Source organism: Anguilla anguilla, chromosome 9, assembly GCF_013347855.1.
Source record: "Anguilla anguilla isolate fAngAng1 chromosome 9, fAngAng1.pri, whole genome shotgun sequence".
NCBI classification, from domain to species: Eukaryota; Metazoa; Chordata; class Actinopteri; order Anguilliformes; family Anguillidae; genus Anguilla; species Anguilla anguilla.
The window spans coordinates 42,781,117-42,808,178 of record NC_049209.1 but is presented as its reverse complement, the minus strand read 5'-3'; the positions used below and the strand labels follow the sequence as shown (position 1 = coordinate 42,808,178).

Below are 27,062 nucleotides of genomic sequence, written 5' to 3'. Positions count from 1 at the left end.
CCAGTAGCCCACTTCCTAAAACACATACTCCCAGTATTTACATTTTTATCCAATATTTTAGGTTAAGGATTGCTTTAGTTTGAAAAAGAGTGAAATTACAGCCAGGCAATAATTAGTCTATCAAGTCATGTGTCCTTTTACATGACAATTCTATCGGTATACTTTCGCCACCTAGTGGCAACATGGAAACCGGGCCCATACAACAGGTGCCTCGGTTAAACATTCGCTTGCTTTCCCCTCAAGCTCAAGCTCGTGCGAAATACATTGAAGCTTTCATTCGAGATAACTAGAGATCCTACTCATAGCTTTCTAAGCCTTTAGATGCACGGATCATTGTTACACACACAGGGCTTTTTATGCACCTTTTTATCAAATAGATTATTAAATCACATAGCACAATCATCAGCATACTTTACTGCTATCATACATGGCAGTTCATGCGTTCAAAAAAAAATCAAAAAGTCAACCAACCCTCAAAGCCATTGTATTTCATGACACACACACACACACACAAAAGAAACGATTTCTGATGCATATTAATAAATATTCTTTATTTAGTAAATTTTGCACATTGCACTCAACATTAACATCCAAACCTCTTTATAAATGGATGTCTTCTGTAAAATCTTTATATTCAGATAATTTCATTTCTGTACACATTTATTGGTACAACATTTGCCACTAAAATGAAGTCAGAGAAACAATAAATGCAGAACGGAAGAGAAACATAAGAGAGACTACCACATCTACTCTAATGTCACAGCCTGCGAAGCTTGAGCAATCGAACGAGCTGCGGTCTCCATCGGCAGCCCTAAAAGAGTGATGCCAGAAAGAAAGAGCGGGGGGGTTGGAGGACGAGGGGGGGCTGGGGGGGTGGGTGGGGGAGAGTACAAAAGAAAAATCACATTCACTTTCTGACAAAAAAAATTCATTGAACAAGACACCAAAAGTACAGAAATTTGAAAGGCGGCGCAGTGGTCATTTAGAGCGTTTCCCTAAAAAGACAAGGGGGGGGGGGGGGGAGGGAGGGTTGGGTGGGACTGTTTTGTGTAGAGACCATTACTTCACCCCGGCTGTGGGCAGCCAGTCCCCGCTGCAAACTGGCTTCTTCTGCTCATTGGAACGGCAGTACTTGGTAAATCTATCTTTCAGGTGCTGTCGGTACCGATCCCGGTTGTTGTAGAAAGACTTGTTGTTTTCCACAAAGGACTGGATCTCGTCTTGCGTCAGACAGTTCTCCTCGTCTGAGGTGACTTCAGATTCATCCTGCACAGGACAAAAACAGCAGACTCAGCCGAAACGCAGCAGACTGGTCCTAAATTCTACCCTCGAAAATAAACCGAGAGCATGAACTAGGGTAATATTATGCAAATTACACAAGCTGATGCTTTCTTTGCTCCTATAATTACTGTTCCCGAAGAACGGATGAAACAAAAGGAACTTCAGGCATCACCTCCCTCATCCTTCTTCTGGTCTTTTTAATACTATGGGCTTGCCAAAATTAATCACTTCTGCATTCTGAATTTTCTCCTCAACAACAACAGCATAATTTTATGATTTATTCATTTAAAAAGCAAAATTATTCCTGAAGTCGGACATCTCTCCAAGGCCAAAACAGGCCATCCTGGGATTTGAACCTGCAACCCTACGGACTAAGGCCACTCATCAAACCCCACCCCGCCCGCTGCTGCCGCCCGCGGCGTGTCTACTTACGAGGAGCTCCATCAGGCTTTTTGTGCTACAGTCCCAGCGTGTGCAGGGGCTGGGGTCTGGCGGCCCGGCGGAACAGTGCATCAGCTTCCGGCGCTCGGCCCAGGGCAGCTGCAGCGCGACGCTGGCGAGGGTCTGGCAGGACAGCTTCGCACACGTCTCCTTGGCCCTGCAGGCGTGCGCCGAGCCGTGCGCCTTCCCCGCGCTCCCCCGCCTGCTCCCGTCCGCCACGCAGCCGTCGGCCTTCTGGCCCTGAGGAGGCGAGCGGAAACCGCGTTTAAAAAAAAAAAAATTTTTTTTTTTACCGGGTTCGGGACGCCAGGTGGAGAAAACCCGCTTCGGGGTCGCGCGCTTACCTGGTCCTCGCCGCACCCCAGAACCTTGTTCTTCTTCTTCTTCTTCTTGTTCTTGCCCTTGGCGTTCTCCTCGGCGTTGGCCCAGCACTCCACGCAGCTGTCGATCCCGTCCTCCTCCTCCTCCTCCTCCTTGTCCCCGACGCAGCGGTGGCCGCAGGCGTCGTCCCCTGAAAAAAGCAAGAGGGGAGACGCGGAGTCAGCCGTCGCCCGTGGAGACGCTCGGCGACGCGCGGGAACAATGGGTCGGGTCGGGTGGAGGGCCGGACGAACCGGTTTCGTCGTGGTTGCAGATGCCTTCAGTGCAGGCCACTTCGGAGCCCTCCCGGGAGCCCGTCTCACTGCCCTCCATGCTGGAGGAGTAGCCACAGTCGCTGCCATTGCTGTGGGGTGACAGGCCTGTAGAGGGGCACACCAGAGGAAAACAACTCAATTCAGCAGCTCGCCTTTAAATCAAGTGCACCCGCGTATTTCCGAAAATTGTGCATCGCGATTTCTGTTACAGGCCATTGCGGCTGCATTTACAAATGTCGAGAGTGTCAAGAACGCGCCATCGTGTCGCAAATTACCCATAATTCACCACAAAAAAAGCCTCAAATAAAAATGGTATACACTTTTAAAATTGCTTTGCGCTACAGTTTATTCTTGCTCGGTTGCGTTGGCTTATTCACAGACGGCTGCGTTGCGGTTCCCTAGCGTTAAAACGTGAGGCCCTGAAGCCTTCTCGTCCCTACAGCGCGTGCCCTCCAGCGGTCGTACAGGAGGACGCGTCGGGACCCTTCAGTAATGGCGGCTGTTCGACTCGCTCCGAAGCGCGCGAGCGCCCGCACCTTTCTTGGCGTTGGGCGAGCCGGGTATCGCGCGGTCGGGGCAGCTGCAGGTGGTGGCCTCGTTGGTGACGATGACCTCCACGCAGCCGTTCAGCTCCTCCGGGCTCCCGCAGGCTTTGCACCCGTCCTCCACAGACTCCAAAGAACCCTGGCGCACAACATCGGAGCACAATTCAGCAGAGTCACAGCAGAGACTGGTACAGTACTCATCCTATCACCAGCATATTCGTTTCAAGTAACTGCGGCGCCTTAACTCTGGTATGTTTTCAGCATGTTTAAATTACTGCTACCTCCATCCATAATGCCTTCAATATATTCTGATGTGCAACAAGTGCAGAGCAATCATCAATTGTAAAGCAATGAGAAAAAAAAACTACTGCGCTTTTTTAAAAGCAGCTTGAGTAGATTAAAAAAAATCTAGAAACTAGCTGAAACTAGATTCACATCACGGTCATACATATGGACCGTGACGCAATACATATGGCATTGCCACAGAAAACCTGTTCTTAGCTGAAGCAGGAAGCACTGCAATAGTTTATTTCAAGGCCGTTGTACAACTTTTTTTTTCCCAGCAGTGATCTGCGTGCCTACGCCCACGCGCCCGCACACAGTCCAGCCCTTCACCGGGAAACAAATCGAAAACGGCTGACAAAAAAGAAAAAAAAGAAAAAAAAGAGAAGCAAAACACGGCACTGAAATCTGCCAAGGTTTTCTCGAAAGTAGAAAGGGGCGGAGCGTTCCGCGGGACTACCTCGTCCAGGCTCTTCTCCTTGTCGTCGCCCTCCTGCCCGGGCGCGTCGAAGCCGCACTTGTTCTTGCGCCGGTTCTTGCGCTTCAGCCGCTTCTTCTCCTGCTTGAGCTCGCGGACGCGCTCCTCCTCCGACAGCTCCTCGCACAGCTGCTCCAGCCGGCTGATCCCCTGCACCTTCTCTATGGCCATCTGGCGCGAGGAGAGAGAGAGGCCTCGCGATCAGCACGTGTGGGCATGTGCAGTGGGACCCATGTTTAAAAGCACCGGGCACTTAACTTTGATTTTGCATGTGGTCAACGCTTAAAATTTCACACTTGTATGTATTGTGGTATTGTCCGTGTACAATGCATTGTGTATATGGACGTATATGCTTACGCAAACAATATTCACTTAAAGGCCTGTGCAATTTTCCCATTTAAACATATGGCAAAGGTAGATGTACATATTCTCTCTTACGGCTTAATAAACGCTTACGTAAGAACTCAAGCGTTTGCAGAAGGTCGTTAAAAAAAAAAAGGGCGTCACCTCAAAGCTTTTGCGTAGCGCGTCGACACCCAGGTAGAAGAGCATCTGCCAGGTCTGCTCCTCAGCTCTCAGCTTCTGCCATATTCTGTGCAGGCGCTCGTACAGGTGGATCCCCAGGCAGGTCAGAACCTCCTCTTGGGCGATGTCGATGGTCTTGGCGTGCCGTTCCCTGCGTCTGGGAGGCAAGGGCATCGTCAATCGGAGCCGACCGAAGAATAACTCGCGCTATCTTTAAGTGTGATCAGTGATGTGCCGCTCGTGCTTCTGGGCCAATGCTGTCTGGCCATGCAATGTCTAACGGTACCTTTATTAGACAAGGATGCTACGTGTATGTTAATTAACACTGTGGTGTGCATCGCTAATATTAGGGTACGGCTTGCAACATGCCAAAAGCCAACAGCAGCAAACTGCATGCTTCTCGTTTTAAAGATCATATGCATTGGGTATACAGTATACCTTTGACCAAATCAAGCATATGCCAAACAAATCAATGACATTAATTTGTGCCTATGACTGAACTAAGTACAAAGAAGGCAAGAAGTCATCAGTTTTAAAGGTAAATATCATGTCAGTCCCATCACATAAAAAATTATATTTTAACTTTCAGTTAATTTGGTGGAAGCTGTACTGCCATAATCCATTAGAATACTATAGATTATAGACATCAACTACTCAATGGATACTTTTCTACAGTTCAAATAAACTAACAAAATAAAATTCTAAAAAAAAAATGCTTCCCCCAACCAACTGGTATGAAAAGGAAATACTAAATATTCCCGTTCCTGACCATTCTCCTAACGGCCCATTCAAAGACCATTTCATTTTATATTATTAATAATATTTTTTTAGAAGCAGACCAATTTAAAAGGTATCAAACATTTTCTTCATAGAACAAAATAGCCATGTTAACTGTAAAACTTCATGTCACTCCACTGCAATACACAAAAATTACTGGAACTGATAAAACTCTGAGAAATCAAGTAATTTTTTTATCCTAGTTTGCTTTTTTGGTAAAAATACCAATTTAAAGCATATAGCATTTCAATACAGACAGAAAACGTACACAAATTAATAAATGATCCAGTAAAATAAAAGCAATGTCTGTACACAATAGGGAAAGGCTTCTTTCATCTAGAACAGAGTGGCTAAAGTGTGTGTGCGTGTTTGTGAGAGAAAACAAAAAAAGTGTATAAAAAGCGAACAAAAAAGCGCTAGATAGCCCATTCTAGCAAACTACATACTCATACCCTCCGGCAAACTCGGGCTCGGCGCGGCCCAGCAGGTGGGCGATGAAGTCGGTCTCGCAGCACACGTGGATGTGGCGCTCCTGGGGGCAGCAGCGCAGGCCCTCGTACAGAGCCGCGCAGTAGCCCTTCTCCTTGCTGCAGTCCAGCTCGCCCACCAGGATGTTGTACGCCCGCAGGACCTTGTTCTTGCAGTCGGTGCAAAATCTGGGGGGGGGGGGGGGACAAGCCGCAACGTTTGAAACGCAAAAGAGAGAGACGCAAAATGGCAGCCCGCAAGAGAATGTCAAATTACTATCGGTTAATGAAAGGGAGTACAAGTTTGTGGGGGGGAGGGGACAACAAAAAAAAAGGTAAAATCGGGAATGTCTTACCGATGCTTGCGCAAGTACGTTTCAAGGGTTTCTAAAAGACAGGCACTGTCGATCAAAACGACCTCGTCCCTGCACTCCTGAGACATGAGCTCCCACACGTCCATCCAACAGCTGCTGCAAGACAAGGCTTCGCCATCAACGCTCGTGAAAGAACGATAACTCCGCCCGAATTCACACACCTGTCTGTCCTGCCAATTACTGTATCATTCTACAATGACTTAATACAGGAAAAATACAGCAATCTGATGAGTCTCATTATTGTATACAGTTCAAATGTTTTGTTCTTCTAAATCTAGTACAGCAAACTGTCGAGAATACATGTGTGTAAGGCAAACTTTTTAAATGTTTTTAAACAAGCTACATTAAAGCCTCCCTTTGCTACCTACCTGCTGTTTCCCTGAAATGGTCCAAAGTGAAAAACGATGCTACATCTGACTTCTTGCTGGTCTCCTCCACAGTCTTTATCTACAACTAAACCCTTTTCTGCGCTTCCTTCTCTACGGTTCACAAAGAAACATCCAGCAGTATGGATTTTTTAAAAAGGGACACACTTATTTTTCCACACAGTTAGCACTGACAAGACTCAGACCACATCACGCGTTAGATCTCAGAAACCACTGGATTCAAGGGGAAAAGAATGAAAAGGAAACAGGACTCACCCCAAAGGCTTGGGTTTGTGCGTATCTAATGAGTGCAACTGGCAACGCTTGTTCTTTTTGCTTTTTGGAATGGCGTCGATCATGTCATTCAACTTTGACCTGTAAAATAAGACCAAACACGTTAATTCACTGAAGACACATTTCCTCAAGAACTTCATCATCTATGGCCAAACCTTCACAGTAAGCTGTGCGATGAATTTAGTCATCCTAGATGACTCCCATCTTCACCACGTTGTCTGAAGTCTGTATTTTAATCTTTGATCCAAACACAACTACTGTATTATACAATTCCCCCGTGACTGACCAACTCTTTCCATATGAAAACTCTACAAACAACACCACCGAGCAAGCTGTCCAGCGTTGCGACTGGCGCCCCTCACCCGTGCACGTAGAAGAGCATGTAGAGTTTTTTGGCGTCGGCCATGCAGGCCCGGGTGACGGACAGCACCCCCGTGGACCCCACGGTGAGGGGCTCCAGGGCCGGGTTCCCCGACTCCACCAGCTGGGAGAAGAGCCGCTCCACGCTGCGCCGGCAGCCCACGCAGGGCACCAGCTGGGAGAGCGCGCTGAACACCTCCCGCGACGTCACCATGGTGGCGATGTTCAGGTCCTGCTGCTTCAGCATGCCGTGATTCTGCCGGGCAGGAGAAGCCCAGAGCAGGCGTTAGGACCGCGTCTGCTGACCGCACACCCCGGTGGCTAACCGCACCGGCTTTGGCAAATACACAGCGTCAACATGCATTTCACATCACCGTTTAGAATTAAACTTTCACCTCCGGAAACTTCCATGAGGAAAGCCTGCAGAACACTGAGACACTGCTTGGTATCCACTGGTACTGAAGATAGAGCACTTCTAAGAGGTGGTGTGTCATACATGTAATATATGATGGGTGGATTCCATTTTTTTTTATTTACATTTTTTTAATTTTACCAGAAAGGCCCACTGAGATAAAGAATCTCCTTTCTAAGAAAAAAGATATTGCTGTAACACATTGATTTATTATAGATTGTGTTTAATGTTCAGTTATTTGGTATTAAATGTAGGAAAATGAAATGTACAATTTAATTTTGCATGCAATTATATCTTGTATTTTAACAGACCACATGATTTGATTCATCCAAATGTTTTTTTCATCCTATTTTTTGGAGAAAAAAAATATATGTAGGTAAAATTATTATAATTTTTTCTTTCCATAAAGTTTTCACCACCAACTTAGTCTCTGATATCATGCCTAATGACCTCACAATATTTGGTCACTTATCAGATTAACAAAACGTTACCAATTTAACTACGCTAACACCACTCCACCCCTTTGTATGGGCCCTCACCCCAGGTGAACTGTGCCAACTTCTGCACAATTAAAGCAGGAAAACACAAGCATTGGTCTAACACTTAAAAACATGTCCAGAAAAAAAGCAGCAGCTTTTCAGCCCTGTGATACACTGACCAATGTGCCTTCCACTCAGCAATACAGCTTTACGCGAACTGTCAGCAGACATACCTGTATGAACTCTTTCATCTGCGAACTATTAATCTGATGACTTTCAAGGTGCAGGACATTGTCAGAAAATTCCATCACCATCTGAATGAGACAAAAACACATTATACTGATATTCAAAAAGCCTGTGTTTTTCTTAAAATTTAAGTAAACATAGGAGCCATTACAACTCTCCTGTCTAAAACAGGTTTCAGGTTGAGGACTTAATACTGGTGTATGGAACATAGATTTTCTTTTCAATGTTTACCCACAAATTGACTAAATACAAAGAAAAAACATGACGACTACAACTAACAAAAGCTTTGGCTGAAAAAATGAGTAACATCCTTACGTTCATTACAATAGCGTGTAATCTTAAAACCCATAAAAATTTAACCCAGGTAAATGTCATTACAGCAAACACAAGCTACTATATTCATCACGAAGCAAATAAAATTAAACGTATTTATATTTTAATTCATTTGGGCTCTGCGCAATTACCATAGATGGTTGTAAAAAATATAAGTTTCAATTTTAGTGTGAAAAAAATTGGCCGTACGTCCGTAAATTTTAAATTATAGCTAACGTTAGCTAATAGTGCCTAGCTGTGTCAATTGTAACAATTGTGACAGTTTAATAATGATCTTGCAAGTAAAGAAATTGTGGCGAGCTGTATTCAATAATTCTGCCACATGCCCCACCAAAACATTTAGTTAATGGTTAAAAGGACACCACCAAAACATAAGCAAAGTGACAAGTTATCAGCTGAGTAATGTTGTTAAAACAGGGCCCGGCTGGCAGTAACTACCAAGCTGTCGCTTGGAAACTAACTAGCTAGCTTGCTACCTAACTGTCGAACTAACGTACGTACCCAGCAACGCACAAACCGAATGTCTTACTACTCATAAGTTACATGGCTCAAAGAAAATGCATATAAAATATGATTGGGACTGCGAGCCACCTGAAACTAGCCAATACCAGTTACACCACTCCTGCTTTCCGTCTGAAGCAGTTATCGCAAGCTAGTATTTTAATTAACCTAGCCACGGCCTCTAATACTAGAGCCACATATGTAGCTAGCTAACGACACAGCTATTGAAAGAGGCCTAGTTTTCTCGCTCTCGGCCTCCCAGTTTATTTGTCCTGAGTTTCCTGATTGTAACTTTCATACGAATTACTGTAAAATCTAACCGAAAAGAGCGACCGACCTTCCCTCGGTACTTGCAGCACAATTCAAAGACATACCGTGAGCGTGTCATCGATGTACAGGGGGATCTGTCTTGCGAGGAAAGGGAAGTCCTCTTCCCCGTCCCTGCAAACGGCAACCAGACGCGCCATGTCTTCTTCCAGCTTCTGTGTAGCTAGTAGTACTGCCTGCATACGGAGGGGACAGTCTGAGTAACTTCAATAACATTCGCAGTTTCACCAGAAACATTTTAATCACGGGCCACTGGGGCAAATTTTGATGCCTCGAATTTAACAGCACGTTGTGCGTACCTTATTTTCAGTGACGCAGGAGAATTTTGTCAACCAACTAGCTAGCTATGAGCTAAAAATGAGAGGATTGTCAGTAAGCATAATCTTCAGTTTGCGAGCTACTAACAATACACAACACAGTAGCATATAAATATTCACGTTGCTATATTGCATGCAAGCTTGCAAACGTTAGCGAAGTTAAACAAAGTAGTTTGGATTTAGCTACAGTTAACTGACTCGAACTATAATATATAGTCAATTTTGGCAGCTTAGTTAGCTAACGTATATGGCTACGGTTAGCTTGCAATCTCACTATAAGAGCACGACATTGGCTGACCACGGCGACCAGACGAGTTACCAGCTATCCAAAGGTTCGCGAAAATGAGTATACTAGCTATTAAACTTGGTAAAACCTATGCTAGTTGGCTGCGAATTTTCTTCATGATAGGATAGCTTACTTAAATATGGGTATGCACGCTAGTTAAATTAACGACAGTGCCCATGTGCAAGCACAGTGAATTATATAACAAACATTATATAACAGAAATTTGAAACGATGGACCTTAGGCTAAGAATTAGCTAAGTTAATGCTGGCTGAGGTGTACCGTGAACAAGCTAACTAAAGAACTTGGCTTCCAATAAATTCTAAACGTCTTCTCAGTAGCTCTTCGATCCAGTACCGCTTACTAACGGCAATAGACAACTACAGATGTAGAGTAAGGCAGGTAATGTTAGCTTAGTGATCCAGTCTTACCTTGTCAACCTGCTAGCTAATACATTTTGAAATGCTGCTGGGCTTCGCTCCACCTTATCGCGACACAACCCCAGCTTTCAAGAAGCTAAGTTAGATGGTATCGTTAACCTCTTCTTTCGATATGTACCCAAGTAGCTCGCTAACAGGCTAGTATCAGCTATCTAGCTTACTTTAGCAGAAAGAATCAAGGCAAATATCAGTAACCACAAAATAATAACAAATGCAAAACGCCCTCTCACTGTAATTTCAGCTTGATTTCACGGGTTGTCTGAGAAGAAATTCGAATACAAACTGATGTGTCAAACGGCTACGTTAGCTAACTGATCGTGATCCTCCAGATCCGCATCAATGCTAGCTAACTGGCTACCAGACATTTATTTCAAGTTTAACTTTCTTGAAATTGATATAAGTGGCAATTGCACATAAATATATTGGTACAGTTACGGTACAGTTATATGAAGACATGTCCGGGGTCCACTTAACTTACCTGGTTTTGAAAGGTGCGATTTTATACAAAAACAAACAAGCGTAATCACAAGCGTATGTGGCGACTAGATCACTGCAACCTTTGACCCGAGGGACTACACCGAAAAGTAGTTCCGGGCTCGTGAAGGGGAACAGATGACGTAAGCAGAGGGCGCACACTAGCAGTTCAGTGGCACACAGAAAATTACAGTTATTTAGCAGTACAGTCTGAGTGTTCAGGGAAAGTGTAGACAACTATATTGTAGGTAGCATACAAAAAGTAACAAGATATGTTAGTATTCCTCAAAACAAAGGAAATGTGGCTGCTCTGCTTACAGTACAAATACAGAACCCAAAACGTTTTCTGAGTAAATTTATTTAGAAAAGTTTCATAGCACATTCATGGTACAAAGCAATGCATTTAGCACAACCATAAGTATATTTCTCCCCAAAAGAACATTTCGGAACATTGTTGAATATTGCTGGATTACTGTCATTTTATTACCAATATTTTGAGAATGTATAACATGCAACTGTACTTTGGTAATGTTCAAATCTCATTAAAAGAGGAATAAATTACCAGAACTTTGCTGTTATTTTTTTCAGATGCAAGATGAATATGATAAAACAATTCATAAACATGTAACACAAGAGCACACATACTGAGTGGAAATTATTACAACTGACTGTGTCAACAACAGCATTAGTAAAACCAGTGAAAATATTTGCCAACAGAAAAAACAATAGCTGATTTCTGTTTACAGCCTGAATGAGACAGAACCCCTCCATTTTGTCTCTTATTTTTTCTGCTGATAAGGTTTCGGACTTGGCATTTTTAATTGGATTCCAAGATGAAGATATCAGGGTACAGTTGGCTAATGATTTGGAAAAGACTAATACAATATCGGCAATGCCGAAGCAAGACAGGAAAAAGAGAGACTGGGCAACAGTCCAAACACAAAAGGAAAGGTTTGCCATCCTGCGAGAGACTGGCTCTATAACAGTCTGGCAAACATACAAAAAGGCAAACAAACCAAAACTTCCCAGCAAGAGATTACATACAGCTTTGATCCAGTCTTTAACCAGTGTTCTTGCTTGCATAACATAAAGTCCCACCTGGACCCCAGCCAAGTAGATGGCTATGTAGCCTATGACTGAAAACACCCCTTCTTTGTTGGCACTTAAAAATCCTCCCATTCTATCACTGTTATGGATAATAAAGGACTTGAGTTCAGTCATCTCAAGCGTGGTCTGGTAAAGCCCACCAATGATAAGAGCACAAAACCATGACCTATTGACAGGAAACAAGGCTAGAATTACTGAGGCAACCACTCTGACTACAGCCAGTGTGAAAAAGAAATTCCAGTGCACCCCATATTCCGTTACATGCTCATGGTAGCCTGTTACTTTGAGACTGATCAGTCTTGCCATTCCAAGTAAAGCCAGGGGCCAAACAGACAAGAGCTGCTTAGCAACATAGCTGATCTTGGACACATAGACTTCCTTTCTTCGTGCTTCAGGACAAACTAGTGCATTAGCAAAGATGTAGGCTCCTACTCCAAAGTCCATAACCCCAGTCCCATAGGTTTCAGCTTTTGCGTAACGTCTCGGAAACACACTGAAGTCCACAGCAAGAATGCTAATGGCGGTCTTTACGTTGACAAGCACTCGAAAGAGAGACACAAAGGGGATGCGGTTGGTCTCCAAGTTAATCTGTAAAAAGTTCTTAAACACATCCCGTGAGTGCACACTTGAACTGTGCTTTTTTCTGTAGTAAACACTGAACAGCAAACTTGTGTTAATGGCTGCCAGGCTCAGAATGACCACTTGAAGGAAGTCACTAAGTATTGTACAAGACAGGACAAGTGGAAGTATCAGAAAGGTGAAGTCCATAAGAAGGTGTACCTTCCAAGTAAATGGAAGCACCCCCTTGCCAAGGTAATAAAGAACCAGAACCAGTCCTCTGCTCATCAAACATAGAGGAGCAAGGACAGAACCGAGTGAGACCTCACCAAGGCTCGTCCCATTCAGGTTGCTGACAAAAGCCTCTTTCAGTTCTTTCTGGGACATTTTGAGTTTTTTAAATACAAAATAATAATTATCTGAAAAGAAACAAAGTACAGTACAAATTAATATATTTACATTTTATTGCTGTATATTGTCAGTTAAGTGCGTTCCAATGTTGCGTCTTTAGTTTTGATAAATCTACCTGACATGCGTGATTTCTGCAGTTAACAATACATAGGCAAATTCAAAAAATACAAATACAATAGTACTTATACAAATCACGTTTTCACAAAACAGAAACTACTTCACAAAATGCTTCTCAAATTGCAAACATGCAGACAAGAACATTGACGAAGAACAGGGAATAGAATATATGATAACCGTACCTTGCGAACCGCGGTCTATGGAGGAAATATACAATCGTATGTAGTAATTCAGCCGTTCAGGTTGGCACACTGCATAAAGCAAACTGCTAATAAACTATGCTTATTCTACTTAAAAGATGTCTACCTGGTTGTGTCTTTTGAGCTACCTTGAAGTTGACTTTTCATTTGCTAGCTTTTAAGAAAGCTATCATTTTGAGGGTTTTTTTCACTATCTATTCGCAATTTAAAAAACCTCACTCATTAGCCAAAATATTTTCGTACTTCCGTAGTCAGTCAAGTTAGGCGTTCCAGAGTAAAATGTCACAAGATGGGCATGACGTAAAACGCGTGTTTCGTGGCCGCCGGGTCTACGATCCACACATTTCCACGGCTGGGATGAGAGCGGGGAGGGATTGGGTGTTTTGCCCTTGCGCCAGTGGAATTTCACGTTTGAGAAGAAAAGGCGAGTGTGCGATTTTATCGCTTGCAGGAGAGTAAAATAAGGAAATGTAACATTGGGAAAATTAACAAGATAACATTTTTATAAAGTTGAGCATACCTGTATCACTTTTTAAAAGTTAGCTAGTAGATAACGTTAGATGGCAAGTGTAAAGAAGAAACTTTGGGAAAACAACGGTACATTCTCATCAAATGACGGGATCCGTGCCAGTTCTTTGAATTTTGAAAAGGGTCAACGTACAATACATCTACAGAAGGTATTTACCGGGCCGTGAGTTAGCATGCGTATTGGGGTGTTTTGCGCACGTGTCTTCTTCCAAGTTTATTTACTAGTCCCTGTAATTGTTTTCACTTTAGACTAATGTATTGTGTTACATACAGTTAGTTCTTCTTCAGTAAAATGTGAATGTTTGCTGGGGTCTGAGATTAATTCAGAATATCGGATGATGATTTTAGTGGTAGCGAAGTTAAGATAAAATAGCCAAAGTCAGTTATTTAACGTTAATAATAGCTAACTTGGCAAACTAATAATATTTATTTTCCTTTTTTTGCGAGTAGCTAAGTAACCGTTAGCTATGCTAGGCTAGTTGTTTTGTGGGTGGATCGTATGGAAAATGGGCGTTTTAGTTAACGTTCGGATTGCCGTCTAATTTATGTCTAATTATGACATGAGTTCTAACCAACCAGCTATGCTGCTTAATACTCTCCGATCATTTGAGAAATAACTACAGCAGCGACTGCGTTTTTCTGATGAACGGTAGCTGGCCAGTTTACACTATTTGCACTCGCCTGGCTAGAATGCTAACTAGTTAAACTGTAGATAAAATATCGAAATTGTTCAGTGTTTCTTTTTCATGTTGCCGTTTTATAAGCAAGCACGTTAACATTACTTGCGAACCAGCTTGCTATAAAGTAACACATCTCTGTTAAACATTAGCTGTGATTAATGCGCCATTTGTTTAAATAATATTGATATTAATTAGCATTTGGCTGTCCTGCAGCAGGTGAGACTGATAGTATTTTCATTCCCGTGGCTGCAGCACATGACTAGGACGTGTCGGATTAAGATGATCGCTAAAACAAGGACAGTCCCTTTCTATTAAATCTCCTAGAGCTACCCCCGTTAATTGTCCATTTAATCCGTTCGTCACAGGTAGCCTTCTCGTTGCCTGAGTTCACATTGTAATCTGGGGAGATATCATTTACCCGGTGATTTTAAATGCTTTTCCTGCTGTGTAGCCTACGACGTTTCTTTTTCAATTTCTGGTATACGTTCTGTAATTGAAATAAACCCGAGTTCGCCTCTGGAGTTTCTGAATCATCAGTTATTAACACAACGGCGTCAGGTTATAAAATGCACTTCGACTATTCGTAATCATGGATTTGTAATGGCTAACTTATCCACATTCTGAAATTAAATATAGAAAAATCTTTATGTATGTTGTATAGCCTACAGAAATTAGTCTTTTTATGAATGTAAACTTTGCTTGTAGCCTAAATATGGCACCACTGGAAACTCCGGTGTCATAGGAGAGAACTTGGTCTCATTATTTATATTGGGGTACTAGAGTGTCAGCTTTTGTGCTTTTGCCGCTTGATTCCTGTAAATGCAGTGTAAAAAATGCAAGTATCTGCTAAAAGGTGCCATCCTGAAAATCCAACCGACGTCTAGAACGGTCTACTCAAGACTATTTAAGAACGTATCTGCAAGCTGTGGGCCGAATTCTCTTTAAATTGTATGCTGCCCATTTTAAACATGGATTTTCTTTCTGGTTCTCAGAGTAATTTTGTCAGATTTTTCAAGCTTTTTTGATAAAGATGTTTCTGGTATGTTGAACAAAATATATAATATGTACGTTGTATATTTAGGCATTTTTGCTGTGTTTGTGGTTTTCTTTTGATAGGTATTCCTGAACTACAAACTGAATGACTCTGATAGAAGCAATGTATGAAACCGTGGACCAAGCATGTTCTTTCTGTCATGTTAAATGGCATTGTATAGTCAGCCGATGTTATGCAGCGTCTGTCCTGTGCCTCTGTAGGAAGGCCACACCCTCAGCTGGGGAATGTTGCAACAGGACAAGTAGCCTAGTTTTTCCCACTTGCATTCCTTAACTGCAGGAGACTACTTCCCCCTGGTTTACACTAAGAATTGATTGAATATTACCGTCAAACTAAATTTATATTTATCACTGATACTCTTCAAAAACTTATTAGTTGTTGAGGAATTTTTCACCCGACAATGTTACTTGTTTTTTGGTATTGATTGGCAGAAGTAATTTCTTTAGAATTATGTCAGTGCCTTCATGCATTCAAGTTGGGAGCCACATTCACTGAGACATTCTTGCTCCAAGGTGAGCTGTGTCTGCTTAGCCATAAAGCCGTAGAGCCAGGCAGAACCTGTTGCTGCAAGTACAGAAATATATACACCATAGTTTTCATAACAGTGATTCACAGAGGAGACAAGCACAGCCAATTCATGTGGCTTTTCTTATGCTTTCAAAACGTAAAGGACTCCTTCAGTATACTTTAAAGAAGAGCATAAGTTGGAGGATAGCTGGAGGATATTTAGTATCGAATAGCAGGAAGGACCATCTTGGAACTTAGCTACAGTGAATGGACTGAGACTGTTGTGTGTTTTGTAGGGCAATGGATTCAAAAGGAAGACCCAGACCCACCCGTCCTTCAATGACTCGTTCGAAGGAGAACTGCAGGCCTTCCTGATTGATGAAGATGCACTCCACACCTACGATGACCTAACCAAAGTCAACCCTGTGACCCCCACTACAGGTAATATTTCCATAAGTGGTGCTGCTGAAACGGCCACATGAATACTCAAGCAGATTGGCGTGTCCTGCCCAGCTGGACCATCTGAGAAATGGAAAAGCTGTTGTTGCTTCTTCGTGGGTTAAGCAATGACGATTCCATAATGGCATTTCCTGTTCTTGCTCTGCAGTCCTGAAATGCTTGCAGGCAAGGTACCGAGCAAAGGTGTTTTACACACAGGCTGGCTGCACTCTGGTGGCTCTCAACCCTTTTCAACCCGTTCCTCACCTGTACACTCTGGACGTGATGAGAGAGTACCACTGTGCTACACAACCACAGGTATAAAGCCCACTCTAAAACCCAGCTGCCTCAGAGGCAGTTTGAATGTGCAGTGTTTGTGAGCTCTTAAAGATGCAGGCGCTTATTTTCATTGCTTGTAGCCTTTGGATTGTTCGGCTTTGGGTACGGAACAGTTTTAACGCCTGCCACCGTTGCCTCAAGGTAATCCTGTATTTCGGTTGGTTGTTCAGGAATTCAAACCGCACATATTCGTAGCTGCTGAGGAAGCTTACAGGAACGTCCAAGGTCAAGTGGAACCGGCAAACCAGTCGCTGGTGGTCAGTGGGGAAAGTGGAGCAGGAAAGGTACAGTGCATTGTACTGTATCAGTACAGCTTTAGTAAGTATGAGGAAACTCATAATCCACACTGCTCTGTTTCCTCCAGACATGGACGTCTCGTTGCCTCATGAAGTACTACGCCACGGTAGCGGCCTCGTCATCTTCCCAAAAATGCCAGGATACCGTGGAGAGGATAGAGAAGCGGGTTCTGGACTCAAACCCAATAATGGAGGCCTTCGGTGAGAAGTGAGGGCCGGGGATCAGGTGATTCTGTGCACTGCTGTGTAGAGTCCAGCCGGTTTACCCTGTGCTCTCTCCCAGGAAACGCCTGCACTTTAAGGAACCACAACAGCAGCCGGTTTGGGAAATACATTCAGCTCCAGTTGAACAGGTCAGTCTAGTTGTGCTGTACAGTACCCGCTTATTTGCAACGCTTTTGCCACCTTATTGCAACAATAAAACGTGATGCTGGTTTGAGTAACAATGACGGTGGTCAGTTGACTTGTGCCTTCTCTGACCCCCATTGTGCTGTTATCTTTCAGATCGCAACTGTTAGTGGGGGCTTCTATTCAAACATACCTCTTAGAGAAGACCAGAGTTGCTTTCCAAGCTGCTAATGAGAGAAATTTTCACATTTTTTACCAGGCAAGTTGAGAATGTTTGTTTACAACTTAGGAATCTGGCTTTTAAGCCTTGCCTTGTACAAGGTCATCTGCTGGACTATTTTTGTCTGTAGTCTGTATTTGATTGAATGTGTCTGTTTTTAGATGGTGAAGGGTGCCACAGAGGAGCAGAGACATAAGTGGAGGATGTCATGTGACCGGTGGTTCAACTGGCTGCCGAATGCTGACAAAACACTAGAGGGTAAGCAGCAGTTGTATTGATAAATTTTGTCAGTGCATGGATAATTACACGTTTTCATTATTTCTGTAAGTTTGGTTATGAAGCCTAGGGTTGTGGAGCATGTCGGTAAAACACAGAATGTACAAGTTAATCTCTACATTGCACACAGTGCGAACGATGGCTTGTTTGTTTTCCTGGGGCTTTAGTCTGATTTTTTTTTTCCTTTGCTCTTTGTAGAAGATTGTTTTGAGGAAACCACAGATGCAATGACAAACATGGGCATTACCAAGGAGAAGCAGGAACAGATATTCCAAGTAAGATTTCCAAATGTGTGCATAGTAGTTTTTGTAGGAGCTATGAGCATGTTTAGAAAATACTCTTCTAAATACTGATACAGCTGATGTCTCTCCCCCCTCTGTGACCAGATTTTAGCAGGCCTCCTTCACCTCGGAAACGTGAGTTTCTGCCCTCCGACGGATGAATCACAACCATGTGACCTCCAGGAGCAATCCAAAGGTACCCGCTGGGTCACCCCCCATCCATGGCACGTCTCTGCACTGTCTCCACATCGCCTCCACACTGAACGAATGAGAACGCGTTGATTGTAGCCAGCAGCCGTGGTTTACCTGTGCCTTTTATTCCTGCCTGCGGCCCTGTCAGATTTCCTGCAGAGCACGGCCGAGCTGCTGCAGATGCCGCAGGAGCAGCTGCTGTCCTGTCTGAGATTAAGGGCCCTGAAGGCTGGGAAGCAGAGCGTGCTTTTGAAGCCTTGCTCTCTGGCAGAGTGCACAGTGAGGAGGGACTGCCTGGCCAAAGTCATCTACGCCCAGTGAGTGCTCATCGAGAGGAAATTTGTCACTTGTTGACGTTTCTCTTGTGCCAGTTTTTGTCAGAAATTTGAAGTATGCGTGGCCAACCTAAACGTAGGCTTTCCGATTTGTTGCCGAAATCTCCCCATCATAAAATTACTGCAATACAAATGGTTTCAATTGTTTATCACTGGACGATGAGAGGATGGAACAGCATTTCCATTGTCATCCTGATGGTTATCCACAAAATCTCTGCCCATCTGTTTTTGTACAGTATGTAATTGTGTTTAATGACTAGTTTAGTTTCATGCCCTGAGTCATACGTGTTGGCACTTATGCTGGAAAATATTAGCCGTTGTTGACAGTGAAGCTCTTGCCTGCAAGTGAGGGTGCTCTCAGAAAAAGAGAACATTTCCTGCTTTTTTGGCCCTCTTTAGGCCATGATACTGGTATTGGCAATGGTCCATCAATCACATTTGGGCTGTCTGTGGAAGACTAGGAAAGGGGATCCACTGCGTGTAGTGTTTTTTTATCTTTCTTTTCTCTCCTTTCTGTACAGTGTGTTCGACTGGCTGGTAGCATTCATCAACAACAGCATCTGTGCGGACACGTCCAGCTGGTGCAATTTTATAGGTACACACTTCCTCTACTCATTACACATTGTGCACAGTCTTGTGCCGGTTGATAATTTGCCTTCTGTATGGAAAACTAAAGCTTCCTTCTGAATGTTCCGCAAAGGTGTCCTCGACGTCTATGGATTTGAGTGCTTTGCCTTGAATAACCTGGAGCAGCTGTGTATCAACTACGCCAATGAGAAGCTGCAGCAGCACTTTGTGGCCCATTATCTGAAGGCACAGCAGGTAATGTGTTTTGGTGTGGTGTGAAGATGATTGCTAACCTGGACGATCGCTAATGATCTGTGTGGCCGTGTCTCTTTTTGGGGAGACGTATTGTTCTGTAATCCCGTGTGTCTTCTGTACAGGAGGAGTATGTGTCTGAGGGACTTGAGTGGTCCTTCATCAAATACCAGGACAATCAGAGCTGTTTGGATTTGATAGAGGGAAGTCCTACCTGTATCTTCTCTCTGCTGAATGAGGTATGCTTATTTTATTCTGATTTACTCAGGCTCTGAGATCAAAATACAGTAAAAGCAAAAAGCAAGAACTTGCTTGCAGAATATTCATATCCATGAAACATGTTTACTTCTTTAATTATTTCTGCTCATCTGGCTTTTTATTGCACATGGCTAAACTGCTTTTTACTCTGTTTGCATAAGTATGTGTTTTTACCAATTATTCCAATTCAATCTTCATTGAGATTGGGCCTCATTCACTAAACTTTTCTTAAATTCTCCTTACCTTTGTACTTAATAAAGGTTCCTACAAAGAACCAACTTGGGATTTAGTCTATACCAAATATAACTTAATTCAAGTTATAAATCAAACCTCTTCATAACAGGGCTCACTTGGATGTGCACCACGGTCTTTGATCGAATCCAGCCAGTGCCAACTGTGGCCGGCAGCCCTGCAGGGGCGGCGCACAATTGTCTTTGCGTTGCCCAAGGGATTTATGGGAGGAATTCAGTCAGCGGTGTTCATTACTCGAGCGACCCCCCCGTTGGCCGTCCAGGCTGCCTGTGGCTTGCTCTCTGCGATCGCGTATGATTGGGTCTCCTCCTGCTGCTGGCGGAGCTGCTGGTGAAACGTCCGTCTCGCGCTTGTTTTCAGGACTGCCGCCTCAATCGCGCCTCGGACGCCAAGCAGTTCAAAGCTCGGCTGGAGAAGGAGCTGTCCGACAACGCCTGCATGAGCTGGGACAAGTTCAGCGAGCAGCCGCACTTCACGGTGTCCCACTACGCGGGAAACGTTTGCTACCAGATTGAGGGCATGATGGAAAAGAACAAGGTTTTTGTTCATTTTATTGATTGCTTTTCTTTATTTTTTAGTGTTGTCGGTTTTTCTAATCGTCTCCTAATCTCCTGTGAACTGTACTGCTGGACATGTAGGACCCCTCCCTCTGTTCTGTACATTTATGCACAGACTCCTTGCTGGTGTGTGATGATGTGTGCTTGTTTCACTGCAGGATCCTGTACCTGTGGAGCTCATTCACATGCTCCAGGAATCCCAAGATCCTCTGCTTCAGGGTCTCTTTACTCACCATGACATGGAAATGAACAGCAGTCGGGGACACGGAAAAGTCGTCACCGTGGTCTCCAAATTTAAGGTTGGAGGACAAATCAAGAGCAGCTTTTGAGAGGGCCACTCTCCTTCAGTATTATTATTTTTTAACGTGTGTATTTGTAAGTTCATTCGACTATTCGGCAAGACGTCAACTTTTCCCTTTCTTGTTTGTGTTCTGAGTTTAACCAAGTTTATTTTTGCAGAATTCGCTCGAGAGTCTGATGAAGATATTGCACAGCACCACTCCACACTACACCAGATGCATAAAGCCCAACCCGGAGTGCCAGCCTCTGACCTTTAAAAAAGAGGAGGTTGGTGGCTGCAATTCAGAGTGCTGTACAGTGTTAATGCCTCCTGAGAACTTATGTCATATTTGCTAAATGGCAGGGCACCTCCCTGATTTCATAATCGCTGCCTTGCACGGTATTTTTCTTATTGTTTTGCCCTTTAGCTGATGCCCTTGACAGGACCAACTCAAAAGTGCATTAGATAATCACAGTACATTATCAAAGTCAGAGGTGAAAGCAAGCAAATAAATGTCTTATGAACATGAAATGTTGAAAAAGAAAATTGAAAAGACATGGATTAGATATTGTTCAGAAATTAAAATAAGCCGCGTCACAGTCTCACAGACCTATGAGCAGGGGGGGTAAGCAGAAGTTTACTGAATTGTCTGATAAAATATGTGAACAGGTCCATGTCTTGGCAAGACACACCTGCAGTAAATATTACATCAGCATTTGGTTACCCATGTATAAAGCAAGTAATTTCACAGTTTTGCAATGACCATTTGATTGCCAAACACGCTCTCTCTCACCAGGTTATTGTCCAGCTACAAGCATGTGGCATTGTGGAGACAATTAATATAAGTGCAGCAGGATTTCCCATCAGGTAAATTATGCACTTACAGTACTCCACTTCAGTGTTTCTGAGTGCTTCCAAACCCCCAGTATTCACTATGAATATGATTAACATTGTGCATAATGTAGTTTGCTGTATACGCTAGTTGAAGTTATGAAGTGGCTCCTCGTATTTGGATTTCACGTGTCACTGTTCAGTATGGTCTGACATTGATTTCGTTGACTTTTCCATATATAGAATACCTTATCCAAGCTTTTTGCAACGCTATGGACTGATTGTGAACTCCAGGATGTGCAGGCAGTCGCTGAATGGAAACGGTAGGTCTGATTTGTTTTGTTCTGACAGTTTTAGAGCTGAGAGTAATCACCATAAATACAGTGTTCTTCTACAGGAGGCCTGGCTGCCACTGTTTAACTGATCAGTAGTGGGAGTGTCTGGACAGCCACTGTCGTGGTGGTGTTTTACATTACGAGCATTTAGCAGACGCTCTTATCCAGAGCGACCTTTCTCTTTATTTTGGCTTGTCAAACTTTTCCACCATAACATTGAAAGTGGTGTAACGTGAATGTAATTTTGTAATGGAAATAACGGTATAACATAATATTGACCCATTTATAGGGCAGCATGAGTAGATTTTGGTGTTTTACTCTTATGTTATATTATTAATTCTGGCATCATCTTTGGAAAATTGAGCAGTGCTGTCTGAGCCATTAACACTTAAAATGAGTAGTTGAGAGTGTAATGTTTTGGGCTTGAGAAATGTGCTCGTGCTTGTTTTAAGTGTATACTAAAAGCCAGAGAGGCAAGCCGGAACTTCTGGGTTAGCCTCTCCAGAATTCCTAATGCTATAGCTCTCATAATATTTCCTGTAAGACATAATTAATGAACATGCATTGTTTATATACGTATATCAGGTTTTCTGCTTATTAGAATATATACTGCTTTTGGTGGGTGATCTTAACGGGATATTGTTTCAGTACCTATTGTTGTTTTTAGTGTACTTTTAGTGTGTTTAGTGTGAGTGGACTGCTAGGCGCACATGATTTCTGAAATGTCATTTACTTCCAGCACACAGGCAGTTTTGCTATTGCACATTATTAACCATTTGAAAAGGAGGTTGATGTTTTTCTTCAACTTTTCAACTTTCTCTCTCTAGAACCTTCTCTTTCGCTCTAGAACTCCATTGCTTTCAATTACCAGTAGTGATTGTTACATCAGCATTAGAATGTTCAGGTAACATTCTAATCACATATTTGTGATCTTACACCTTAAAGGGTTAATGTGATCACACTCCTCATATTCCCTTGCTGACATCTCTTCTTTTTTCCTTCTCTCCTGTCACTCCTCTAGCTAAAGTTTCACCCCCTTCTCTACTCTACCCAATTTCTGTATGGCTGTGAGGAAGTAACTTAAAACGGGAGACTATGTACATGCCAATCATGGTGTTTTAAACCAAATCTGGCAGGTAAAAGCATGCTTCACAATTTTTGAACCTGTCAAGCGCAGTTGCTGCGTTAAAAAAATAATCTTAATGTTTAGAATGCAAAGCATAGTTACTGTACTCAGCCAGTTTCTTTTGCTTGGAGGTCCAGGGTCCAGTGATTCAGCCACCGCTCAACGTGTTGCCACACACAGCTATCTTAACGGAAAGAAATTTGCATGTCTGAGGTTGTCTGAGTTTAGTCTCCTATCGGGATTTACAGACTGGTCCCACTATAATGCGAAGATGGAGAAAAACAAGGGTTGAACGGCTGCAAGGGCAGCCCTGGTTTAAGTTAACATGTACACTGGTACATTGACGTAAAGCTGTGATTCATTCGGCCATTTTAGGCCACTTAGAGTACACGCAAGCTTGTGTTATGATTTTGCGCCGGCCCACTGCGAATGACTATATTGTAGTGTCCCTTATAAAATGCGGGGGAAAAATGCGGCATGCTTCAGTTAACAGTAGCATGCAGCTGTTCAAGGTCTCCTCCCCTCTCTCCATCTATCAGGACCAGAGGCGGATAAAGACATCCTGAGCCCCACGGTTGCCGATGTCCTCAGTGTGGTCCTGCGGAGTCATCCCCTGGAGACCCCCAGTGCCTCTGAGACAGAGTCTCACAGCTCTTTGGTGCACTGTGGAAAAACCAAAGTGTTCCTAACGCACTACATGGTTCGTATGACTGTACTTTCAAGCATTTACTTTTGCATGATTTTTTTTTTTGGGATTGATAAATGGAATTCCAGAATGGAAATGTGTTTTTAAAGCGCTAGTCTTTGATATTTTCGAATTCAGTGGTAACCAACCCTGTTCCTGGAGTTCTGTCATCCTGTAAGTTTTCACTCCAACCCTAATAAAGCCTACCTCATTCAACAGCTAGAGGTCTCGTTGAGTTGCTAATCAGTAGAATCAGGTGTGCCAAATTGGTGTCGAAATGAAAACCTACAGGACGGTGGATCTTCAGGAGCGGGGGTTTGGAACCACTGTTCTAATTGCCTTTCCAATATCGTGCTTCGCAGCTGGAGCTCCTGGAGAGCCAGAGGGACAGGGTGCGCTCGCAGAGAGCTTTCTGCATCCAGTGCTGCTGGCGGAGGCACTACAGGAGGAAACAGGAGGCTCGGAGGCGAGCCGTAGTCAGGATCCAAGCAGGTGCGTCCCGCTTGTGTCCGCTCCAGTACTGTCACTGACAGTTTCAACCAAGTATCAGCTGATGGGTATACACATCTACAAATAAAACATTAAAACAAAACAAGCCACACATGCAAACCGAGGGTGCCCAAAATGGCGATCACGATCGACCAGTCAATCGCAGGGGCCGTGCTGGTAGCTTGTGTCGTTTTTAAAAAATGCATCTAAAATGAAAATTCAGTTAAAATGAAAATTGCAGTTAAAATTCTAATCCTACGTGTTTTCAGCCAAAAAAGTGTGGGCACTCCTGATGTAAACCCACCTGTGCACTTCAAACTGAAGTTTGTTTTGAGTCATATACCTCAGTAGTGACAGCCCTGACATTTGTACTTCTCATTGTTGTTTCCCTTAGGCACACAATTGTCAGTTTTGAAGCAAAGTCACCCTAGTCAGCAAGTTTGGATTTATGCCGGGCTGTTATTTGTGTAATAAACTCTTGCTAAGAGATGCATTTTAAAAGGGAAATACTGTTATATTTATAATGCCGTATTTATATTGATTGTATAATCTGCATGAAATGGTCAAATTAGCTGGTCAGGTTTCTGTGCTGCACTCAAACTAATGGGGTTTGTCTTCCCTAAAGCTGTCAGGGCTTGGTTGATTAGAAGAGAAGTCTTGCAATGGCATGAGGCTGCCAACCTCATCCAGAAGACTTGGAGAAAGTGGAGAGTGAGTAAACCAGTGTGTGTGTGTATGCATGTCTCCCACAGATAGAAACACGCACGCACGCACGCACACACACACACACACACACTCACACTCACACTCACACTCTTTATAGCTGGTTCAGAGGCTTGGCTGTCTGCATCCTCTCATGCCACACTCTGTCTGTAGACTGCGATGGAGGCCTTGGCTGAGACGGAGCTGGACGACGCCGTGGACGTGAAGGAGGCCCCCGTCTACGACCCCGCGGTTCGGGAGAGCGGGTCCGTGCAGCTCTCCACGTGCCCGGAGCCAGTAACGGTGCGGGCGTGGCCCCTCGGTCTGGCTCTGGCTTCAGCTCCCAGCATCACCGTTGCCATGACGGCCAGTGGCTTCCAAAAGGTGATGTCCCTCATGGCGTGCCTCAAGCTGTCCTTCAGGAGCGGGGACTACAAGGTGGAGACCAACCAGTTTGAGCAGGGTGTGGCCTCCATTCGAGCTCAACCCCAGGTAACCCTTCCCCCTGTGATGTCACAGGTTCAGCATTTCACTTGAGGCAACTCCGTAGCCAATTGTAAGGTCAGGATTGGATTTCTACTTCTGTATCATTTGCATGAAATTTTAACTATATATCTTAATTGGCTTGTCTAGTAATTTTCAGTTCTTCTCTGCTTGAATGCACAAGCATGTCTTTTCAGTATTTTCATGGTGGATTTTTGTACTTCATCTTTGTTCTCCCTTTTCCATTTAGGAGTCAATTAAACTGCATCTCCAGAGATCTCCGCTCCTCTATGCTGACATATGTCCAGGAAGCAAAGGAGATGGAGTTACTGGCTTCAACCAGATTCTGTTGGAGAACATCATCTGACCTTCATTTTTAACCAACACTATATAAAAATCTTTAATCACAGCACATTTTTTGCAATAACCAACCATGGGAGATCTTTTAATCTACTTTTTTGTTCTCGAGCATAAATTCAAATCTGTATATAATTCTGGTCTTGGGTTGATTTCACACACAGAAACATAGTGCCGTCACCAATCGTGTCTTAACTGGAATATGTATTATCAGTTTTGTATTTATGTATGCAGATGTTTTTGTCTTAAATCTGTAACCCTTTACATGTTTAATTTTATAGGTTTTGTTGTGTGATCCTAAATGATGTGGATATGATTATTTTAGCAGAGATACATGTAAACTCTAAATAGTGTGCTGTTCTGAAGTATTACACTACATCGACATATGTTTTAAATGTATAATTATGTTTGTGCGCAAAAGTTATCTGCAAACGATGTTATGTTAAATTAATGCTGAGCATTTTTTGGTCCAGTTGTATTTTAAGAGATCCATGTACTATAATTTATATTTGGGACAAAAACACTTTAATTTATGGAGAAGTCTAAATGTTCAGTTCTTCCCGTGTCTCAACACTATTGCCAAAATGAATGCGTGGCATATGGGTCCGTATTATGGGATGCCAGTTGCCTTACTGCTGAACACTAAACAGAAACCAAAGGGCAGGATAAAAAGCACATTAGAGCATTGTATGAGTATGAACTGTGTATATGACATATTTTGCCATGTTGATGCTGCTGTCACAAAACAAGGTGCAAAGCGAGGGTTTGCAAAAATGATTCCAGATTTGCTTGATTCCAATACCTCCATCATACGGGTAAGCACCATTTTCTGCCTTCGTGTTGTATAAATAAATGTACAAACTAAAAGTAATTTCAGTTCACTATTGGTCAAAGGGACTCTACAGCTTGCAATAAATGTATTTTTGAAGTTACTGTCTTGTTCATTATAAATTTGTGTACTCCAGGGGGGAAAAAACAAAACAATATATAGTTCTCAAGACAAATTGCATCTGTTTTGGCAAGGCGTAGTAGAAAGGAGAGGAAATGGAGGCGTGCATCGCTACCTTCATGGACCAAAATCCTTAAGGAATGTTTCCAGGAGGCGAACGAGGGTACTAGATAGGTGTACCTAATAAAGTGGCCACGGTGTCCAATCTGGCAAGAAATATATAAATCCAGCAGCAGCCTCTGATGAGAGCATATGTAAATTTGGGCCTTTGAGATGATGGTTTTCCAGTTGTTGATTTAATCATGGTTGCAACTTGGAATGAGATGCTGATGTCATGTTAAAGTGTATTCTCAATCCCACTCTTTAAACTTGATAAGAAAATCATTGCTTATCATCTGCAGAGTCATTGGAGGTG

At 43.2% G+C, this 27,062-nt stretch overlaps 3 protein-coding genes across 10 annotated transcripts; 1 reads left to right on the top strand and 2 right to left on the bottom strand.

Moving 5' to 3' along the window:
- Positions 1 to 532: 532 nt before the first annotated feature.
- Positions 533 to 10,755, bottom strand: ggnbp2 (gametogenetin binding protein 2). Of its 6 annotated transcripts, none has more exons than XM_035433346.1 (14): positions 10,642 to 10,755; positions 9,170 to 9,298; positions 7,949 to 8,029; positions 6,827 to 7,080; positions 6,447 to 6,545; positions 5,788 to 5,901; positions 5,411 to 5,620; positions 4,170 to 4,344; positions 3,645 to 3,833; positions 2,894 to 3,041; positions 2,337 to 2,462; positions 2,067 to 2,233; positions 1,714 to 1,962; positions 533 to 1,266 (listed from the first exon to the last, which is right to left on the bottom strand). In XM_035433346.1, the coding sequence occupies exons 2-14, from the start codon at positions 9,260 to 9,262 to the stop codon at positions 1,060 to 1,062; spliced, it is 2,112 nt and encodes a 703-aa protein (XP_035289237.1). In that variant the 5' UTR covers positions 9,263 to 9,298; positions 10,642 to 10,755; the 3' UTR covers positions 533 to 1,059. The 6 variants fall into 6 exon arrangements, with proteins under 6 accessions (XP_035289237.1, XP_035289243.1, XP_035289241.1 ...); XM_035433352.1 differs by having other exon boundaries at positions 5,417 to 5,620; XM_035433350.1 differs by having other exon boundaries at positions 5,788 to 5,898.
- A 222-nt stretch (positions 10,756 to 10,977) lies between these two features.
- pigw (phosphatidylinositol glycan anchor biosynthesis, class W) lies at positions 10,978 to 13,291 on the bottom strand. The gene is made up of 2 exons (XM_035433353.1): positions 13,013 to 13,291; positions 10,978 to 12,721 (listed from the first exon to the last, which is right to left on the bottom strand). The coding sequence occupies exon 2, from the start codon at positions 12,687 to 12,689 to the stop codon at positions 11,196 to 11,198; it is 1,494 nt and encodes a 497-aa protein (XP_035289244.1). The 5' UTR covers positions 12,690 to 12,721; positions 13,013 to 13,291; the 3' UTR covers positions 10,978 to 11,195.
- Positions 13,292 to 13,381: 90 nt separating this feature from the next.
- Positions 13,382 to 26,631, top strand: LOC118235704 (unconventional myosin-XIX). 3 transcript variants are annotated; one of them, XM_035433343.1, is made up of 24 exons: positions 13,382 to 13,707; positions 16,096 to 16,240; positions 16,407 to 16,555; positions 16,747 to 16,860; positions 16,941 to 17,073; positions 17,156 to 17,225; positions 17,377 to 17,479; positions 17,602 to 17,698; positions 17,915 to 17,991; positions 18,103 to 18,193; positions 18,338 to 18,506; positions 19,046 to 19,119; positions 19,225 to 19,346; positions 19,469 to 19,582; positions 20,214 to 20,390; positions 20,569 to 20,709; positions 20,870 to 20,977; positions 21,487 to 21,557; positions 21,765 to 21,844; positions 23,522 to 23,682; positions 24,030 to 24,159; positions 24,782 to 24,867; positions 25,033 to 25,350; positions 25,592 to 26,631. In XM_035433343.1, exons 1-24 carry the CDS (start codon positions 13,591 to 13,593, stop codon positions 25,706 to 25,708), a joined length of 2,964 nt encoding a protein of 987 aa, XP_035289234.1. In that variant the 5' UTR covers positions 13,382 to 13,590; the 3' UTR covers positions 25,709 to 26,631. The 3 variants fall into 3 exon arrangements, with proteins under 3 accessions (XP_035289234.1, XP_035289235.1, XP_035289236.1); XM_035433344.1 differs by lacking the exon at positions 13,382 to 13,707 and adding an exon at positions 15,254 to 15,277; XM_035433345.1 differs by lacking the exon at positions 13,382 to 13,707 and having other exon boundaries at positions 16,102 to 16,240; positions 16,457 to 16,555.
- The last annotated feature ends 431 nt before the right edge of the window (positions 26,632 to 27,062 follow it).

What these genes read in the sequence shown, in the direction of transcription:
- LOC118235704 (XM_035433343.1), top strand. Translation starts at nt 13,591, where the DNA reads ATGGCAAGTGTAAAGAAGAAACTTTGGGAAAACAACGGTACATTCTCA. An exon ending in CCCAATAATGGAGGCCTTCG is followed by an intron (nt 17,074 to 17,155) that starts GTGAGAAGTGAG and finishes GCTCTCTCCCAG; the next exon opens with GAAACGCCTGCACTTTAAGG. An exon ending in CCGTGGTCTCCAAATTTAAG is followed by an intron (nt 20,710 to 20,869) that starts GTTGGAGGACAA and finishes TTATTTTTGCAG; the next exon opens with AATTCGCTCGAGAGTCTGAT.
- pigw (XM_035433353.1), bottom strand. Translation starts at nt 12,689, where the DNA reads ATGTCCCAGAAAGAACTGAAAGAGGCTTTTGTCAGCAACCTGAATGGG.
- ggnbp2 (XM_035433346.1), bottom strand. Translation starts at nt 9,262, where the DNA reads ATGGCGCGTCTGGTTGCCGTTTGCAGGGACGGGGAAGAGGACTTCCCT. An exon ending in ACGTACTTGCGCAAGCATCG is followed by an intron (nt 5,621 to 5,787) that starts GTAAGACATTCC and finishes CCCCCCCCCCAG; the next exon opens with ATTTTGCACCGACTGCAAGA. An exon ending in CTGCAACCACGACGAAACCG is followed by an intron (nt 2,234 to 2,336) that starts GTTCGTCCGGCC and finishes TGCTTTTTTCAG; the next exon opens with GGGACGACGCCTGCGGCCAC.